At 40.4% G+C, this 21,578-nt stretch overlaps 1 protein-coding gene across 2 annotated transcripts in view; it reads right to left on the minus strand.

Moving 5' to 3' along the window:
* Positions 1–1,901: 1,901 nt before the first annotated feature.
* DCP2 (decapping mRNA 2) overlaps positions 1,902–21,578 on the minus strand; it is a 32,465-nt gene continuing 12,788 nt past the window's right edge. Inside the window, exons 3-11 of one of the 2 annotated variants that reach the window (XM_075836642.1) lie at positions 15,145–15,272; positions 14,176–14,274; positions 12,304–12,456; positions 11,235–11,347; positions 10,032–10,139; positions 7,881–7,947; positions 4,584–4,700; positions 4,232–4,283; positions 1,902–2,597 (exon numbers count right to left, since the gene is read on the minus strand). In XM_075836642.1, the coding sequence (XP_075692757.1) occupies positions 2,440–2,597; positions 4,232–4,283; positions 4,584–4,700; positions 7,881–7,947; positions 10,032–10,139; positions 11,235–11,347; positions 12,304–12,456; positions 14,176–14,274; positions 15,145–15,272 (995 nt within the window). In that variant the 3' untranslated portion in view covers positions 1,902–2,439. The remainder of the gene's footprint in view (positions 2,598–4,231; positions 4,284–4,583; positions 4,701–7,880; positions 7,948–10,031; positions 10,140–11,234; positions 11,348–12,303; positions 12,457–14,175; positions 14,275–15,144; positions 15,273–21,578) is intronic. The other variant, XM_075836647.1, reaches the window with a different exon arrangement.

Here is a 21,578-nt window from a genome sequence, read left to right on the forward strand (position 1 = left end):
AAAAGGTGTTGTTTCCCTTTAATACGGCAAAATGTGCGTGGTTACTAATCTTGACATATGCAATCTAGTAGATCTGATTATTCTGGTGAAATTGTGCTTACATTTCATATATACATAGCCCTGGACATAGACACATCCCAATTTACACCAGAAAACAACGCACAGCAGAAATTACGTTAATAATACAAGGTGATTTTTTTACTTCATGACAAAACAGCGAAAAAATATATTTGAGTTTAGAACTCGATTAAAAACAGAAGACTGAGAATAAATCATACAATGAGCAAACACGATTGAACTTGTAGTATTCATTCTATATAAGAAGCCCGTGCATTTACATCAATGATCGCTCTGATCAACATGTGGCGTCACGGAAGTCATGTCTCTAGGAACGTCCCTCCTCTGTAAAGGGAACCAAACAGTTCTTACATGGTCCTAAATCCTTTTGCATAAACAGGTTTCAAGTATTCTTTTTCTAGAATCATCTTATATTTTATTATAAGAGGCCATTTAACATTTCTGCAAAACTAACTAGGCAGTGGGATGCATGTTCATGTCATGTTACATCTCTATTTAGGCCAGGCCCTACCACAACGGATTTGCTTTTGCAAATGTCACTCCTATTAGGCACAAGAGGAAAAAGATCATCTCCCAATGTTAGTCCTCCCAGGTCCCACATCCCTACATAAACATCACAGTCCTGAGAGTAAGCAGGAAAACCTAGAAGATCACAAGTCAGCATGTAGTGCTGCAGTCCTAGTGAGCCTCAAAAGATATGATCAGAAGTTACTGCTGTTCTAAGATAGTACATGGCTTGCCAGTGCAGGACTTTCTTGTACGTCCCATTTAAGGGACAACGACATACATTAAAATAAGCCTTACTTGTCAAATTATACGGTCCTCATTTCCAAATTAGAAGTGATCACAATGAAAAGTGGTCCTGCCACCCAAATGAGTTGACTTTGGTTTCTGCCCCTTGATTTAACAAAGTAGCATTAGGGTCAGTTCACAGTGTTTTTTTGGCAATGATTTTGATAACGAAAAGCGCAAGGAAATCATCGCCATGAAACGCCCCAAATTGCCCTCCATTGCTTTCAATGGGAGGCAGAGGTTTTAGTTTTTTTTCGCATGCAACTTTTGGCCGCTCGTAGAAGAGAAAAAAAAAAGCGGCATGCCCTTCTTTCAAGCGGTCTCCACCTCTGTCTCCCAATGAAATCAAAGGGCATGGCATTCATTTCAAGCATTATTTGCAACAGATTTTTCAATTAAATGTAAAAAAAAAAAAATCGGCCAAGGACAAAAAACGCAGGGAAAAAAAAAAAAAAGCAAAAAAGCCGCTGGCAATTCAAAATCAGGTTTTTTTTTTCTGCATGTCATAAAACGCAGTGTGAACATACCCTTACATGCAGCATTTATTTTGCCAACACTAGAAAACAGTAATGAGGGAAACAAGGTCTGAAACGATTTCACACAGCAAAAATGAGATAGAACAGGAGAACACCGGCTCAGTCAGAAAAAGGTGAATAGTTAACACCAAAAACAACAAGAGGATACATATACCTTGAAATGAAATTGTGTAATGCAAGCAAAAAGGCATATAATCCCCTACTAAATACATTCCTCATAAAATCGTATTCACACCTCAGGCTGTCCAAATTATGAACGAGCAGCGGAAAAATGACATAAGGTAGAAGCCTGAGGAAAGCAGAATAGTGTGCTTACACATTAGCATGAAGCCTCTAAATTCTAAGGAATATCCCGTCCCTCCTTCCGTCGTACGGTTTGTAGACTTACAGCCACTAGTCACTGTAAATATGCTACAGTAGATGTCACTGCTAACAAGCTGCATTTATAGGGACAGACATTGAAGGACACAGTAATGCAAACCTTTCAACCCTGAATATTACGAACCCTTCAGACATGAAGGGGTTTAATTCGGGTAATGTGCAGTGCATACTATACAAGGCAACAAAAATACAGACGCCCAACAAGTGGTGTGCAGCAAGGCGGAAGTCAACGTTTGACAACGCATTCATATTACATTCAAGCTACACCAAGTAAGAGCTATATAGTAAACCAAGTGTCACATCTATGTCAGGGAGCTGAAGCCCGAGAACAGTTTGTTAAGACAAACTACATCTAGGCAATGCCCACTGAATCCGTATGACAGAAGAGTAACACTGAAAAGGTACTAGTGGGTAAAAAAACGGATATTGCAAAAACAGTGCAAGAAGGAAAGATAACCCCCTCCACCACATAAAATTACATAACATGAACAGAACCAAGTAGCAAGCCCTGTCCACAGGACAGACCTTCTCCGAACCCCCAGTAAATCCCTGCACGTCCTTGAAAAAAACCTGAGGAAGGTAAGGCTTGAATAAAACACGCTCTTGGCTGCGACACGGCAGCACCCATGAACCTTGTGCAGTTGCTGGTAGGTCAGAAATCCAAGGATTTCATGATGGCATCCCTGTCAAATTGGAAGCCCAGAAAGGCTTTGGAAGAGAAGGGGTAATCCAGAGTCCCATTGCAAGCTTCATCACCAGCGTGGTCAGACTGCTGTTCTTCTGAGGGGACGCCAACACCAAATTCAGAATCTGAGGGAAAAAATACATACATTTATTATATAGGCTTGACAGTGTATAAGTTCTGCAAGAAGGATTCCTTTAATTGGTTCCCGACCGCTGGCTGTGTTTTTACGGCTAGCGGTCAGGGTCCTTAAAACCCGAGCCATAGACTTTTTACGGCTCGGGTTTTAACTTGCTGCCCGAGCGATCGGGCAGCTGAATCTCGGGTCTCCGGCTGTCAGTGACTGCCGGGGACCCTGAGGAGAAGATAGAAGCAGCTTTCGCTGCTTCTGTCTTATCCGATCTCTTTACACAGCGCTCAATGAACGCTGTGTATAGGAATAGAGGCAGCGGCCGCGCCACTATCTCTATTGCTCCCGGTGATCATGTGACTGGTCACATGATCGCAGGGTGCCGTTACTGACAGACTGCTGCTGGGTCTTACTAGACCCAGGACTGCCCTATTAGTGACAATCGTCACTATGAGAGGGCTGATGTGCAGCTCCAGTTACAGTGGAAAAGCATGGTGTAAAAGAAAGAAAGAAAAAAAAAATATATATATATATATATATACATGTTCCCCAAAGGTCTTTTTTGACCTTTGAGGGATAGAACATAGTAATAAAAAAATAAAAAGTAAAGTAAAGTGCAAAAAAAATTAAATAAATGCACATAAAATACCCACGCCAAAAAAAAAATGCCCCCCCCCCCCCCCCGCCAATCATTGTAACGCTAGCCCGGACCCAATTACCCTAATATAGACATGTAATATATTAAAATTTACGATAGACAATGACCATCACAAATAAAAGGTCTATTTTAGGGTAAAAGTATGAATACCAAAAAAAATAAATTAATTAAATAGTAAAAAAATAAGCTTTTTTACGTTTCAGCTATTATTTTCAAACTTTAAGAATAAAAATTCTAAAATAACAAAAAGGATGTGTATAAAAACGATTAAAAAAAAAAAAAAAAAAAAGAAACCTGCATTGTCTACAGAAAAAACATCGCAAAAATCACGTCGTTAGCCCAACAAATAAAAAAGTTACAGCCATTTTACGAACACGTGCTAAAAAGGGCTAAATGATGTCGGGTCCTGAAGGCTCAAAATAGCCCGGTCCTGAACTGGTTAACCCCTTGGAGCCACAACCACTTTTACTTATTTTTTTTTTCATTCTCGTTATTTCCTCCCCACCTTCTAAAAGCCATATTGGTTTTAATTTTCAGTTGACATAGCCGTATGAGGGCTTGTTTTTTGTGGGACACATTGTCGTTTTTATGGCACCATATACTGTACTGGGAAACTGCAAATGAATTATATTGGGAATAGGAAAAACTAAATTTGAGGTTTTGTTTTTATGGCTTTTACTGTGCGGTAAAAAACAACAACAAGGTAATTTTATTCTGCGAGTCAATACAACTACAGCAATACCAAAATTATTTACATTTTTTTTATGTTTTACTAATTTTACAAAGAAAAAACTGAAGAGGTTAATGTTAAATTATACTAGTTCAGACTTACGGAACTAAACCTTGTAAACAGCTTAAGTACAGAACTACAACACAACATAAAAGGAAATCTAACATTTAGTTTTTATATTATGAAGTTTATTCAATTTCATGGGGTAAAAAAAACACATCGAAACCACAAGTAAGATACGAACCCACGTCGAAAGCTTCATTCAGCCTCCTGGGGCTCAGTTTTCGGTCAGATTTCTATAAAGAAGAAAAAAAATAAAAAATAAAAAGACAGCAAACACATTGTCATTGTATACAAAACTTCTTTGTCCGAATGCGATTAATTAAGCACTACAGAAACACGTTGGCTTCATTCACAGCTTTATATATTACCCAAATTTTATGTAAAACGACGTTTAAAATATAAAGAGGCCTCATGTATCAAAATTCTTTCAAGATCACTTTTTTTTCCCTGGGCCAACGTTGATACAAGAGGCCCAACCATGGCTGTGATGATGGTTTTTACAAGATAGCCTCACAGATAACGCCACAGCTTACCAGAACACTATTCTGCTGCTGTTTAACTGGATTGTGGACCCCATTTGCTTTCTTCTTCTGGTTTTGATTTGGAGAATCTTGATGTTGCTTCTTACCGTTACTCTTAAGATTTTGATTCTAACACATAAAAAACACTCACACTTTAATACAAGTCTGCTACATTGCATGTTCAGGAGTGAGAAAAAGAATGGCAGACAACTGAAGACACATGCTCTTATATTACGATACTGAGGTGGTGTTGTTCTTTAAAGGGGTTGTCTAGTTTAGAAAACAAGGTTTTTGTATTCATCGTAAAATCCATTTCTCATTTAATCCATTTAGAGACACAGCACCATGAGTATATTTGATCTTGCCACTAGGAGGCAACACTAGGTAGGACAAAGTCTTGGCTCCACCCCCAGAAAGGCCATACCCTTCCTACAGACACTAAATCAGTTCGTACAAAAACAGTAGAGAGAGAAAAAAAAAAACACCACAACACAGAACATATCCACGGCCCCAGAAGAAAACCCAACAAACTATAGGTCCCTTTGCCTAGAATAAGCAACACAAAAACACGAGGGCGGGAACTGTGTCCCCCAATGGTTTTAATGAGAAATCAAGATTTTCGTAAATCATTGGGGAACACAGCACAATGGGACATCTTAAGCAGCCCCAGAGGGTGGGAAAAAAATTATTATTAAAAGTACAGCCATGTGACCGGCCTAACACACCGCTTCCTGCAACACTCATTCTTTGGCTTCTGCTGAGTCACAATCTGGTAAAATTTTGTGGAAGTTTGCAACAAAGCCCAGGTAGCAGCCTTGCAGACCCGAGCAACTGAAGCTTGATGCCTATCCACCCAAAGACAGCAACACAAAGGGGGAGGAACCTAACCCTTGGACTGACAGGTTTCCAAATTCACAGACCGGATCAAACACGCAATTAAGGCCTTCGATGCTGCCAAACCCTTGCATGGCCCTTCAGGAACAACCAAAAATCGGAGAACAGAAACAACTGTCGGAGCCAGAAAGATTTGTGCTGCTCTTACCAAGTCAAAACAATGAAGTCCGAGGGAACGAGGTTGAGATGGTGAGAGGCAAAAAGAAGGGAGAAGAATCTCCTCATTAATAACGCAGAGACGACCTTTGGTAAAAAAAGGACAGACCATTTTTCTTATGAATGACCAAAAAGGTGACTTACAGGACAAAGCTGCAAGTTCTGAAACCAGCATGATGGAGGGGATAGCCATCAAAAAAGCTACCTTCAAGGAAAGGAGACGCAGCGAAACATCTCTCAAAGTTTAAAAGGAGTCACCTGAAGAGTTCTAATAACGAAATTAGGATCACAAGGCTCAATGGAACATCTGAAAGGAGGGACCGCATAAACAGCCCCCTGCAAAAAAAGGGCAGAGCAAAGATATGACCCCTAAGGGAAGGTAAATCAAGTCCCTGTTCAAGGCCTGATTGCAGGAAAGACAGAACTCTAGGTGTGGAACTTTTCATAGAATGGAAATAAGCCTTCCACAGTCGGTGGTACATCTTGGCTTATTCAGGTTTTCTGGCCTTCAACATGGTCTGGATGACGCCATGGCTCGTCTGCGAAGGTAGATTAAGTCTGGGTACCAGGCCCGATGGGAGCCCTCCGGAGCAACCAGAATCGCGGGAACACCCTCCCCCTCTTGAGCACGTTTGGCAAGAGTGGAAGTGGAGGAAAGATACAGGAGAGAGAACTTTCTCCATGGAGTGACTAGTGCATCGACTGTGATGTCCTTGGGATCCCCTGCACTGGCCACGTAGGTTAGAACCTTGTGGTTGAGATGGGATGAAAAAGAGATCCACATCCGGTTAGCCTCACCTCTGGCATAGTTGATGAAATACCTTTGGGAGAAGAGACCATTCTCCCGGTTTTAGTCTCTCTCGGCTGAGAAAATCTGCAGCCCAATTGTCGAGTCCTGGTAGGTGGACCACTGACCGTTCTGGAATATGTGGCTCCAAAAATGAATCCATGGGGAAGTAAAAAGACACAAATACAGCCAAAAAGCTGGCCTACCAGACCCTTGCAGCGGTGTACCCGTGTGAATAGAGACAGAGGGAGGATGGCCCCAGGAATTGTGCTGCAGCAGAGCTGAAGTCCTCAAGCCCATTTTGAAAAAAAAAATGCTCAGGAGAGGACGCCGGCGTTATAAAGTAGTAAGACCCACTCCAAGAAGAGTCACTTCCCAATAATAAACAGTCCCTAGAGAAGAGACTCATAGCACTTCCCTAGACAGCAGAAGAAATAGATGGGGGATGGGAACATACTTACCCTGAGACTTCTTCGGGTGCACGAATCTCCTCGGTAACCTCGCACATATAGTGGGATACTGGCAATCTGTCTGCATTAACAGAAAAGTTAGGTGACTGGCGGAGAGGGAGAAACAGAACAGAGGAATGCCTGGTTTCCTCACACCCACAGAGGGTTGACATAAGCTGTAAACAGATTGAAAACCCACCTGCAGGAAAGAAAAGAAACAAAAATAAACAAAAAGTAGAAGCAGACTCTTATCTTGTCAAGTCTGCTTCCTACACGCTAAAAACGGATTTAGCCGGTGTCTGTGGGAAGGGTATGGCCTGCCTGGGCAGAGTGTCGCTCCTTCATATAGCCATGCTGCTGTGTCTCCCAATTATTAACGTGAAAACCAAATACCCTATTAGGATATTCGGAGTTAACAAGTGGAGGTCCTCTGTTTAGGGCTCCTCTATAATCCAGAGCAGAGAGCAGCTACTACAAAAGCATCCATGCATTATACGAAGAGCCCATTGATTTCAAAGCGAACGGTGTAATGTGTCATCACTTCTATGGCAGCGATGCCCGGAAACTGAATACTTGTTGCAAGGTTTCCCCAGAGACTACAGTTGATTACTACGGGGTTCAGCAAAGAAGAACCCTGTGATCAGTTTATCGTGGGGACAGTCAACCTCTTTAAAGATCGCACTAAAGAAAAAAAAAATATATATATATATATATAATATAATGTACCCCGTGTATGAAATCTTTCATGAGATCCACACACCATATGCAATACTATAATAAAAAGCCATCTCATCTATTAGTAACGACAACAACTCACCATCGAAAAGTAACATCATGGATAGAAAAATAACCGCGTTGTATCCGCACATGCAGTACAACGGAAGGATATATTGACCCAATTATCTTAAAGAACATTTCCCCTCGAAAGTGAAAATTTGCCATGTGACTTCTGCATATTTACTATTGATTAGCGTTCATCTCCACAGGAAGGCTCAATAAATGACTAGATGACTACTGCTGTACCTTAGGCTTGGCCCACTGTTCCCCTGGAGAAAGCTCGGAAAACTGAGGCATACAGCGCATTCTGGGTCTACAAAGAAACAAGTGTTAAAAGCGTTACTATAAAATAAAACAATATGCATGTTGTAGAATTGCATTACACATACAACATAATATATCCCCGCCTCACAAAGAAGTCACGTTCTTCAAGTTATTAGCACATATAGAACAACGATTCTTTATTGCATTGGGAAAAGCCTTGAACTAGTTAAACACCGATCAGACAGATTTTAAATTAGCATCAAGTCCATATTAAATCCGTGATCAACTGTAAATATATGAACACATGGGTTATATGGGGACGTTAAAAATTATCTTCCCCCCCCCCCTTGTATTCACTGCTAATTAGCGGAGGTTAGGTTTTAATTAAGGCATCATTAGCAATTGTTAAGCAGGGGATTGTTTGTGTAGTGTCACCAGAACAAGTGTTCTAATATGGGAGAGGTCCAGAGATACAAATATAAACATCAGTTACAGGTTTTGGACATTTTATTAATATTCTGTAAAATAAGGCAGCCTAAACTTAGACGAGAAAGGCAGAAGATGCGCCAAATTTACAACAGTAGTGCACGCTGTGTGGCAGATTTGGTACATCTTGAGACATGTTAGACAGTTTTTTTTGTTTTTTTTTTAACTTCTTCCACCTTTTGGTTGGCTTACTATAGACCAGTATTTTGCAACAAAATTGTGGTGCACAGTATTAATAAATTTGGCGCATTTTAGGACTCCACTTAGCCACACCAAGTTTGCACCATAAGAATGTACTCCAATTCTTATGGTGCAATTTGCCATAAAAAAAATCTGTCCCAATTTTTATTAGTTTTTACATAGAGTGCCCTCCGCAAGGTCCATGAATAATGCCATATTTAAAGAGGCTGTCACCAGATTCTCAAACCCCTATCTCCTATTGCATGTGATCGGCGCTGAAATGTAGATAACAGTAAAGTTTTTTGTTTTTTTTAAACGTTCATTTTTGGCCAAGTTATGAGCTATTTTATATTTATGTAAATGAGGTTTGAAATGGACAACTGGGCGGTTTTTTTTCGTTATGTCCAACTGGGCGTGTATTGTGTTTTTAACTGGGCGTGTTTATGTGTATGACGCTGACCAATCAGTGACCAGTCAGCATCATACACTCATCTCCATTCATTTACAAGCAGCACAGCGTTCTTACTAGAACGATGTGCAGCCACATACACAAGTGTCCTGATAATGAATACACATGACCTCCAGCCTGGACGTCATGTGTACTCAGAATCCTGACACTTCTGAATCTTTTCTGTGAGATTTCCAGCAAGGGAAACAAAATCTCGTTTACCTCCGTAATCTCGCGAGATTGTTTCCCTTGCTAGAAATCCCAAAGAAAAGATTCAGAAGTGTCAGGATTCTGAATACACATGACGTCCAGGCTGGATTTCATGTGTATTCATTATCAGGACACTTGATTAACGTTAATCTCTGTATGTGGCTGCACATCGCTGCTGTGTAAATGAATGGAGAGGAGTGTATGATGCTGACTGGTCACTGATTGGTCAGCGTCATACACGTAAACACGCCCAGTTAAAAACACAATACACGCCCAGTTGGACATAAAGAAAAAAAAACGCCCAGTTGTCCATTTCAAACCTCATTTGCATATATATATAAAATAGCTCATAACGTGGCCAAAAATGAACGTTTAAAAAAAACAAAAACAATGTTACTGTTCTCTACATTGCAGCGCCGATCACATGCAATAGGAGATAGGGGTTTGAGAATCTGGTGACAGAGCCTCTAAGCGTAAATAGAGGAATATGGGACAAAGCATCTTGGTTATGATTCTGGAGCTGAAGCTACTTGGAGACAGGCTTCCTTATGTACTCTACAGAATCAAATCCGCTAGTGGCCTTTATATGGCTACAGTACATAGAGCTCAGTATGGACAAATCCATGTAGAAAAGACTCTCCAACCAATACCGCATGAAATGCATACAAAACACAAAGCCTGGGATCAGCATTCAGGGGGCCTAGTATAAAAGAAAATTCGAGCACTACATGTACGCAGATCATTTACCTCTTCACAGACAAACATTCTCAATATTCTACAGATTTTTTGATACAGCAACGTCATCTTACTTGGATTTCTCCGCATTAGGTTTTGATGGTGTACTTCCAGCAGAGGGCAATCCATTATCACTGTCAGATGACTCGCCTAGTCTCTTTTTAAGCCAATCCCGCAATGGCCTAAGGAAAAGTAGAAAGAATATCAAACACGAAGGGAAGTAAATGAAATAACTAAATAAGTGACTTAAGGAAATAGACCTATATTTTTGCCCTGTGTTGAACATGTATGTTTATTTCCATAGGCATTGGGAGATAAGTGACTGCCAGACACATCAGTTGCTGAACTTCTCATTGGGAATAAATGATTCGGCGTACTAAAAGCCAACATGCCTGATCCCGGTTTACTCTGATGGCAGACAGTTGGGCTGCTCCCATAAAGGACTAGATCAGAAGAACCCACCAACAATAATCCATTGTGTATAGCCAGCTTAAAGGGGTTGTCCGACTAGAACAACTTACCACTGCTGGGACCCCCACCGATCAAGAGAACAGGGTCTAAAACCCCTGTATGAACAGAGCAGCAGGTCACGCGTGCTTTGCTGCTCTATTCTTTATGGGACTGCCGCAGATAGCTGAATACAGCGCACAGCTATCTCTGGCAGTCCCATAGAGAATGAATAGAGTGGCAGCGCGCATTTGTGACCTGCCGCTCAATTCATACATGTCTTTGGGACCCCCATTCTTTTAATCGGTGCGGGTACCAGTGGTGGGAGCCCCAGCGATCAAACACTTATCACCTATCCTGTGGACAGGTGATAAGTTGTTGCAGTGGGACAACATCCATGTGTGTATTAATGCATACGTAGATCAGTGTTATAACTAGTAACCGAAGATATACATTTATACCAAAAAATGACATTTCCGGAGGGGATATTTTGATCTAATGCATCAGACAGATTACATGGTAAACCATGCACTGCCACATCTCCACTGAGAACAGGGCTCAAGACCCCTCGTTCTTAAGAGCTGTAGAAAAATCCAGCTACAGGCTTCTCAACTGCCCAATTCTTCTGATGTCTGACTGACCGGATACAAGGGACTAGCGCTTAGCTTTTATTTTCCAGAGCAGTTTAGGAAATGAAAGTGGAGCGCTCATTGGATGCTATGGGCAACAGCGCCAGTTTTTCCATAAGACAGTTTTAATAAATGATGCCAATGTCAGAAACCCACTTTATCGCTAAATGACAAATCTTTCTTTTTTCTCATTTTACTTACCTTATAAAAGGTATGACCATGAAAAACTTGTTTGGAGCCAGTCCTAGCTTTGACTTGGGGGTCATATCATTTTTATGGCAGGGCAGCTTTTCAATTGGAAACCATTCTATGTTCTAAGACAAAAAATAAACAAAACACACAAATAAGAAACTATCTCATAAAGAGCTGAATTAATGTGAAAAATAAGAAATTATGAAGTAGTAATTGGATTTATGAAGCTTGTTCCTCCTGAATTAAAAACAGGAAATATATGTTCATGAGGGATAAGTTAAAGGGATTCTCCAGGATATAATTTTTTTTTTTTTCATTTTGCCCTTAAAAGAATAAGAGGACCCTCCAACTTCAAATTTGTAAAAAATAAAAACGGACACCTATACATTGCATAGAAGGTACATTGTACATATGTGACACTGGTACAGCGGGAAAACCTCACTGCACAATGTATAGACTTTGTATGCAGGGACGCCAGTTCAAGGGGAGCAGTAGAGAGGGATGGAGGGGAAGCCCTCTTATTCAAGAATAAGGGAGATTATTATATTATATATATATATATATATATATATATATATATATACACACACATTTTGGAGAAAACTTTTAAAGGGATATACCAACGGATGCCCGAAATTATACTCTGGTTTCATATTAATTCCCAAACAAAAGAATGTCTGCATTGATCATTGGTAAAGAAACACAGATAAATGACCCATTCCAGATCCCAGACTGTCCTCCTGTGTTCCTCATCAGCACGTCTGTAGTGGGCAGGCTTCCTGGCACAAGCGCTGATGATTATACTGCAGTTCCCAAGGTTTGCACAAGGTTACTCAGATGCCATAACTGATGGGTCTCAGCTGAAAGCATTGCATGCACTGCCACCTTTGAATTGCCTACAGGCTGTACCCAGGAGCAACCATGGGTACACATGCCTATATGGGTTGATTTCGGTAGTTTTATAACTCTTGAAAATCCCCAAATGAGTAAGGTATATTGAGGAAATAGTTAACTAGTAAGTCACTGCTAATCGATAAATTTACTAAATAAGTGGCCATTGAGAGGCCAGTATACTTACTCTGATTTCTTTTCTTGTTTTTGGATTAAACTTTGTGTCTTTCGGGACCCCAGGAATGATATACAGACGGGCTAACTGGTCATTGATCCTCAGCTCAATGTAATCATTATTGCACATACGATCTTTAATATCAAAGCTAGTCTCTTCAAGTACCTGAAAGTAAATCAACAAATAAGTCAGCATTTGGTTAGAGGCCCTTTTACATAAGCCAATAAACGGGTGAACGAGTGCACGTATGAGAGCTCTTTTCCAATCATTGCCAGGTGTAAACTGGGCAAAGATCAGCCAAAGAATGAGCAAATACTCATTCATCAACTGATCGCATCTTTTATGCCACGCACAAAAAAAAAAAAAAAGTAACAATCACTTATCCCATACATAAAATCGACAATTGCGCCCTGTGAATTGAGCCGAGCGGCAATCGACGTGCTGTATCAATCGGCGCTCTTTTTCACGGCTAGTATCGGGCCGTCTAAAAGGACCTTACCACAACAAAATATAATTGGAATTATATTGGAACTTTATAATAGTACAACCTCAAGATTACAATAGTGGTGTATACAAGGCAACAAAATCTAATATCTAAAGTACATTTACAAGAACGCAGCAGATTAGTACCAAGGACATAAAAACAAAAGGATTGCCTTGTACAGTCAGATCATTACTGTGGTTGTCTACTTTAGACAAACCCTATAAAAATACTGTATTAAAGAGGCTGTCACCAGTTTATTAACTGCCCCATCTCCTACCTAATCTAACAGGCATGTTATGATCATTTTTAGTTTTATGCTAATTTGTTCTAAATCCCCAACTGGGCGTTTTTTTTACTTTTCACCAAGTGGGCGTTGTAAAGAAAAGTGTATGACAGCGTCATACATTTCTCTTCATTTATGCCCAGCCTGTTTCACTGCACAGCGTCATCTCGTGAGATCACGCTGTGAAGGGACATTGTTCCTTCTGTTCCAGTTTAGGATTTAGGGACTCGCAAGTCTGGGGATCCTTGTCGTGGATTGCGAGCTTGCGTCCTTTTGGCCAAAATGATTACCAATACCCCAGGTATTTTTCATTATTATGTATATTCGCTTCTCTTGGACACAGCCGGGTCTTTGATGCTGGGAGAGCATGGTGTGTTGTTGTTTGGCATAGCAAGCAGGGTAGCCCGCTCTATGAATTATCAAGGCGTCACAAATAGGCTTCTACCTGGCTATACACGTTGTGCCTCATGACGTACACACTATCCCTCCATGTTTCACTCACTTGCACCCCATTATCCATTTATTTCTATTGAGGCACTTCATTTATTACTGCCCCCTATATTTCACTTATAGTATTACACTTGCACACACACTATTCATTTATTATTTCTTACTACACATCCCATGCACCACACACCACTCCCCTCAAGACTAGTGGGAGTGGCTATTATTATTTAAAGCACCTGCTCGCCCTTTCATCAGCATTTCTGGCCTGGCTGTGTCCATTTGCAAGTATGGCCTTTTTCGGTGTTTCTGTATATGTCCCTGTGTTTTTATCGGTTCTGAAGGGACATTGTGAGCAAATTAGCATAAAACTAAAAATGATCACAACTTGGCTAAAAATAAACGTATTCTACATTAACGCGCCTATTAGATTAGGTAGAAGATAGGGCAGTTATAAACTGGTGACAGAGCCTCTTTAATGCATATAGATGCAGGGCCTCTTTAATTAGAGAGAGCACGAACCGGCACTAGGCACCATATAATGTGTCAACTCCACTGCAAAATGTACCTCAGAACCTGCTGAGGTGTCATAGGGAGAGGCTGTCCAAACCGGACATAGCCAGCTAAAGACAGCACATGAGAATGAAGTAAAGGAAGTCGATCAGGGCTTCACCTCTCTTGCAGCACAGTCATGAGGAGCTTCTTCTTTATTCACTTTTCCTTTTGGAAAACCCCAACCAGACTTTGCTAAATAACCTTGGACGAGTAGCACCTGGGAAAAATAAAATCCCAAAAGAGGAGTAAATCATTACATTGGGATGATGCACATTTATTTCAGATCGTAGAGCATATTTATAAAGACATACTCTTTATGGCACATGTACATTTTACTATTAACTATAAAACCAAAGCCTATCTGGGTATGTTCAGACGGTGCATAGAAAATCTGGATCAGTGAATAGAAAAATTGCAATTAAAAATCAGGTCATTTTGGATGTATATGGTAAAGTTCACAGCAAAACTCCAGAATTCATCCAGATCATCAAAGACTGCAGCATGCGGAATGAAAAAAAAGAAATAAATATATATATATATATATATACCTAAACTGCAAATGTTGGCCTCTAACTTTCACCAAGTAGAGTTTAAAAATATTTAGTATGTGTTACAGCAGAATGTTCATGCATTGACTATTCAGCAACTTTGATCACATTACGTACTCCCAATAAAAATAAATGTCAGTAAAAACACATTTTACTGGAGAATGATTGTAAGAAAAGAGATCAGAGCTGTAATAGTACTAGTGTATTTAGCAGCCTGCTCTGGGCAGCTTCTATTCTGGTCAGATTTACTAAAATGTCTAAGATTTAGGCAGCATAGACTTAGATCAGGCAGCCTGGAGATGTGCCAAATTTACAATTTTTCTTACACCAACTCTCGGTTGGATTAATTATCGTTTGGCGCCTATGCGTGATAAATTAGTCTAAAAAGAATGGACACCACCCACAGCCCCATATTAGCCCCTCCTCCTTCATGCGTTAGCAGGGGAAGACATATTGCCCTGCTGTAGTCCATGCAGGCGTCGGTGTGACATCTATACTGGGTTGACAGGACACGAACATCTCAGAGTAAAATCACTTACATTTTCAAGTGTCTCATCCAGAATAATGGCACCATAGGTGGGTACTCCCATCTTATATTCCTTCCACTCATCCAAAACCCTTTGTACATCTTCACCATTGGGAAGTAAAAACGGGCAATGCTGGAAAAGTGCAAGGATTGTGAAGGAAAATAGTGCAGCGTCATTGGGAAGACAATACTAAACATATCTTGTGGTTAGACTACAGGTGCGAAGTATTGTGCCCTTCAAAGGTCAATGAAGCAGTTACATATATGCTCTTTTCAACATGCCCTGGATTTACATATAAGTCCACCAACTGTCTTATATCACATTCTTAAAGGCTATGCAAACCTTTGCCATTTTTTTTATTTATTTATAACAAAAATATCAGTGTGATAAGTGCAACTTTATGAATAGTTTTTTATTAATAAATTTGTATTAGTTCTGGAGATACAGCTGCTCTGTATTCTGTATACAGAGTGGATGTATCGTTCGCAGAATAAACTGCACTTCTTTTTCGCGGGCATCTTTATGTGCCGTTTTTTGAAAATGAGGCGTAAAAAAACGCCCCGTCGGAACAGAACGCCGTATTTCCCATTGAAATCAACGGGCAGATGTTTGTAGGTGTTCTGCTTCCGTTTTTTCAGGCCTAAACGCCTGAGAACACTGCATGTGCACATACCCTAAAATTCTCACTCTAAATATTCCATTAGTAAAGAGTGATTGACATGAGCAAAACAACCATTTTTTTTTTCTACATTTATGGTATGCCAAGTAGTATACTGGTATAGATGATTTACTGTGCCACTGGGTGACCAATACGGCTACTTAAGTCTAGCCCCTCACCACTTTGGAAGCTGCCATGGCTCTAGTGAGAGGCAGTCAGCAGTGCCCACTAGGGTTGTCACGATACCAGAATTTGGACTTCGATACCGATACTTCGTATAGTATTGCGATACTCGATACCAAAACGATACTTTGGCAACAATAATAAAAGAAGAAAAAAAAAAAAAAGTTCTTCCATTTTCTGCTGTGAGGCACGTGGCGTGATTAATTTTGAACCTCCATGTGCCTCACATTAATAGTAATTAACCCCATCATGTTACTCAGTAATAATGGACAACATTGGGTTAATCTGTGAGGTACACGATTGGGTTAGTTACTATTAATGTGAGGCACATGGAGGTTCAAAATTCATAATACCTCGTACCTCACTTTAAGAAGAGAAAAAAAAGCAGATTTTATTCTATTTTAGAACAGTGTACACATCACACTATTAATTTGTTATTACGGTCGCGGCTATACCAAATATGTGTTTATTATGTATTGAGACTTATTTTAACCCCCTTCCCGACATTTGACGTATCCTTATCCAAAGACGGGTAGGGGAAGTTTTGAACGGGCTCACGGAGTGAACCCGCTCCATACGATGCCGGTGTCGGCTGCATGTTACAGCCGACACTTCAGAGAAACTAGCAGAATCACGCTCGAGTGCGATCCCGCTCGTTTAACTCGTTAACTGCCGCGGTCAATAGCGACCGCAACATTTAAACAGATAGAAAGAGGGGGCGACCCCATCTAACAGCTCATCGCCCCCCACAATACAATAGCGGGGTTGCGATGGCTGCCTGTGGCCCTAATGAAGGCCCCCAGGTCCGCCATCTTTGTGCTCCTATTAAGCGCTGCCTCCGGCAGGGCTTGATAGTTCCCTGTCAGAATCGCGATATACTACAATACATTAGTATTGCAGTATATCGTGCAAGCGATCGAATGATCACTGGTTGAAATCCCCTAGGGGGACTAATTAAAAAAAAAAAAGTGAAAATTGGTAAAATAAAAAGGTGTTTTTGTTTTTTTTTATGTAAAATGACAGAATCTCTATTTTTTGGTCACCTCATCTCCCACAAAAAATGAAATAAAAAAAGTGATCAAAACGTTGCATTTCCCCCTAAAATGGTATCATTAAAAACTACAGCTTATCCCGCAAAAAATAAGCCCTCATACCACTTAATCGACGGATAAATAAAAAAGTTATGGCTCTCGGAATTTGGCGACACAAAATACAATTTTATTTTTTACACTTAGGTTTTTACTTGTAAAAGTAGTAAAAAATAGAAAAAACTATATATATTTGGTATCGCCGTAATTGTATTGACCCGCAGAAAAAAGTTAACATGTTGTTTTAATTGCACAGTGAATTCCGTAAAAACACGCAAAAAACAAATGGAGGAAATCTGTTTTCCCATTTCCTAGTACATTATATGACAAAATAAATTGTGCTACGAAAAATCAACTCGTCCCGCAAAAATCAAGCCCTCATAGGACTATATCGACGGAAAAATAAAAAAAGTTATGGCTTTTGGAAGGTGGGGAGGAAAAATCTAAAATTAAAATCTGAAAAAGCGCTGCGGCCGGAAGGAGTTCATGTTTATTGTTAAAAAAATGTGTGTATTTTTTTTATTATTTTTTAACATTACTTTGTTGTTTTTTTTTTTTTAAACTTTAATGTACTGCCAGATATCTATATTCCAGTACATTAGCATGTGTACTGATTGTACAGTTGTTAGGACACTTATGCCCTAACAGGAAATTTGGTCAGTCAGCACTGGGGTCCTTCAATGGACCCTGGGCTGTCTGCCCATATATGGTATGTCCCTCGATCCAAAAGGGCATCCCCCTTCTCATTTACCCCTTGAATGTTGCAGACAGCTTTGATTGCAGCATTCAAACGAATAGCGGCGGAGAGAAGCGGTCAGCACTGCACTAATGAGAGGCGGCACAGGCACTGAAGACAGAACATGGAGGTGTTTTGCAGTGCGCCCCCCATGTTCTGTCTTCAGTGCCGGCAATCATTAGTGCAGCGTAGGTCGCATCACATCATGCTGACCCCGCGCGCACTTGTCAGGACTCCGGAGCAGGGCAATGACTATTACACAGTATCGAAATACATGAATTAATGGTATTGAACCGTTTGAGGGTGCACGGTATCTAAACTGTATCGAAGTTTCGATGCATCGTGCAACCCTAGTGCCCACGCAATGGGACCTGGGCACCCTGTGTCTGCAAGAACAATCGGTGATCATTTCTGCGGGGAAAAAATTAAGATGGACACAGGAGGATGGAGTTACACAATAACAGCCACTGATCAGCCCCTCACATCTACCCAACATCCTTATGTCAACTACAGAGTGGCACTAGATCATGTTGGAAGACGAGTAATGTGGGACTCTTCACCCCTTCCCACTGTGGCCACTTTTGACCTTCCTGACAGAGCCTCATCTTTTAAACCTGAAATGTGTCACTTTATATGGTAATAACATTGGAATGCTCCTGACACATTGTACTTTAAAGTGGTTGATACATTGTGTTTATTTGTAAAAAACAGAAACAAAAAAAAACACCATAATGTAACAGAAAATCTGGAAAAAATAAATTGCATTTTTCTAAATTTTATATTAATCTACTTTAAAGAGGCTCTGTCACCACATTATAAGAGGCCTATATTGTACATGATGTGATCGGCGCTGTAATGTAGATTACAACAGTGTTTTTTACTTAGAAAAACTATCATTTTTGACGGAATTATGACCTATATTAGCTTTATACTAATGAGTTTCTTAATGGACAACTGGGCGTGTTTTACTTTTTGACCAAGTGGGCGTTGTGGAGAGAAGTGTATGATGCTGACCAATCAGCGTCATACACTTCTCCCCATTCATTTACACAGCACATAGTAATCTTAACTAGATTACTATGTGCAGCCGCATACACACACATGAACGTTACTCAAGTGTTCTGACAGTGAATATACATTACATCCAGCCAGGACATGATGTCTATTCACAATCCTGACACTTCGCTAACGTTTGTGTGAGCTCTACAGCAAGGCAAGCGTAATCTCGCGAGATTACGCTGTAAACTGTCATTTAAAACGAGATTACGCTTGCCTTGCTGTAAGTCTCACACAAATGTTACCGAAATGTCTGGATTGTGAATAGACATCACGTCCTGGCTGGAGGTAATGTATATTCACTGTCAGGACACTTGAGTAACGTGTGTGTGTGTGTGTGTGTGTGTGTGTGTGTGTGTGTGTGTGTGTGTGTCTGCACATTAGTGTTCTAGTTAAGATTAGACAAGGTGGTAAGAAATGGATCCAGCGCTGGGTTTAGTGCATCTGTTATAGCAAGCCATGACTAACGACGCAGTAAGCGTCTGAAACGCGTAGGCACCGCCTATACTGCTAATCACCTATTGTACTCTGGAAAAACCCATACATATCTTTTCACTGTTTTAAACTTATTGGAATAAAACTTGGAAGAAGCTTCCCGTTTTAACAGATGCACTAAACCCAGCGCTGGATCCATTTCTTACCTTCTTGTCTATACAAATCAGTGTACCGACACGAGGACTCGTGCGCTAACTACAAACCATAGCTGTGATAAGGTGAGCTGGAGGAACCCTTCTATTTTTTGTTCTAGTTAAGATTACTATGTGCTGTGTAAATGAATGGGGAGAAGTGTATGATGCTGATTGGTCACTGATTGGTCAGCGTCATACACTTCTCTCCACAATGCCCACTTGGTCAAAAAGTAAAACACGCCCAGTTGTCTATTAAGAAACTCATTAGCATAAAGCTAATAGAGGGCAAAACTCTGTCAAAAATGATAGTTTTTCTAAATAAAAAAACACTTCTGTAATCTACATTACAGCGCCGATCACATTATGTACAAGATAGGCCACTTATAATGTGGTGACAGAGCCTCTTTAAGACAGATAGTTATACTACGTAGAACAGTTACTAATTAACATTTCCCATACGTCTACTTTGTAATAGAAGCGGAGATATGCTGCATGACCCGGATAGGAGTCATACAGCCAACACAGACACCGCCCCCCAGTGAAACCTCAGCGTTACCGCCCCTTAGGCTAGTATTGCCTAATTAGAAAATGGCTCATAACTCGGAAAGTAAAAAACGGATAGGAAAATAAATTACACGGACATCAGCGTGACAGCGGACAGTTTACTGAACTGGTGAGAGGTCCTGTTAAAGGAAGCAAGGTAACCAAAAAACAGCTATTGTGGCATTATTTTTTTAATTAAAAAAAACAAAAAACTTATGCTGTTTTACCGTGGGATAGAAAGGACATGTTAACCTTAGTTGGAGGGTCAGTAAGATTACAACAATACCAGATTTATATGGTTTTTTTAGGTTTTACTACTTTGACACAAAAACAGTTTTGTTTTTTTTTTAAATCATGTTTTTGTGTCGCCAAGTTCTGAAAGCCATAACTTTTTACATTTTCCATCGACAGAGCTGTGTGAGGACTTGTTATTTTTTTGTAAGACAAGCTTTCGTTTTTAATGGTACTGTTTTGGGGTAGAAGTGAATTTTTTTTATCACTTTTGATTCCATTTATTGGAAGGCGAGGTGACTAAAAAACAGCAATCCTGGCTTTAGTTTTATGGGGTTTATTTTTTACGGTGCTTTCATTGTGCGGTATAAACGACATGTTATCTTTATCCTGTGGATCAATACGATTACAGAGATACCGAAGTTATACAGTTTTGTTTTACAGCTTTTGCACAATAAAATAAAAAATACATTTATTTTTTGTGCTGCCATATTCTAAGAGCCATAACATTTTTATTTTTCCATCGAAACAGCGGTGTGAGGGCTTGTTATATTTTCCCAGCACGGGATGTAGTTTCTATTAGTGACATTTTGTGTTACACATGACTTTTTATACCATTTTTGAAGAATTGACCAAAAAAACATTTTTTTATTTTATTTTTTTGCTGCGTTCCCTGTGTATGATAAATAGTGTGATAGTTTTACATTTCAGGACATTACGTACGATACCAATTATGTATGTTTTGGTTTGGTTTTTACAATAATAAAACACTTAGGGTACGTTCACACGCCCCATTTACAGACGTAATTCAGGCGTTTTACGCCTGGAATTACGCTCGAAAAAACGGCTCCAAACCGTGCGTCTTAGGCTGGATTCACAGGAGCATGTTACGTCCGTAATGGACGGACGTATTTCGGCCGCAAGTCCCGGACCGAACACACTGCAGGGAGCCGGGCTCCCAGCATCATAGTTATGTACGACGCTAGGAGTCCCTGCCTCTGCGTGGAACTACTGTCCCATACTGAAAACATGATTACAGTACAGGACAGTTGTCCCGCAGCGAGGCAGGGACTCCTAGTGTCGCACATAACTATGATGCTAGGAGCCCGGCACCCTGCAGTGTGTTCGGTCCGGGACTTGCGGCTGAAATACGTTCCGTCCATTACAGACGTAACATGGTCGTGTGAATCCAGCCTTACGGTGTTCTGTGCAGGCGGGCTTTTTTTTAATTTATTTTTTAGGCGCCGCTGTCAAAAGACGGCCGCCTCAAAGAAGTGCATGTCACTTCTTGGGACGTAATTGGAGCAGTTTTTCATTGACTC

The sequence above is a fragment of the Rhinoderma darwinii genome, chromosome 1 (assembly GCF_050947455.1).
Source record: "Rhinoderma darwinii isolate aRhiDar2 chromosome 1, aRhiDar2.hap1, whole genome shotgun sequence".
In the NCBI taxonomy this organism is placed as follows: domain Eukaryota; kingdom Metazoa; phylum Chordata; class Amphibia; order Anura; family Rhinodermatidae; genus Rhinoderma; species Rhinoderma darwinii.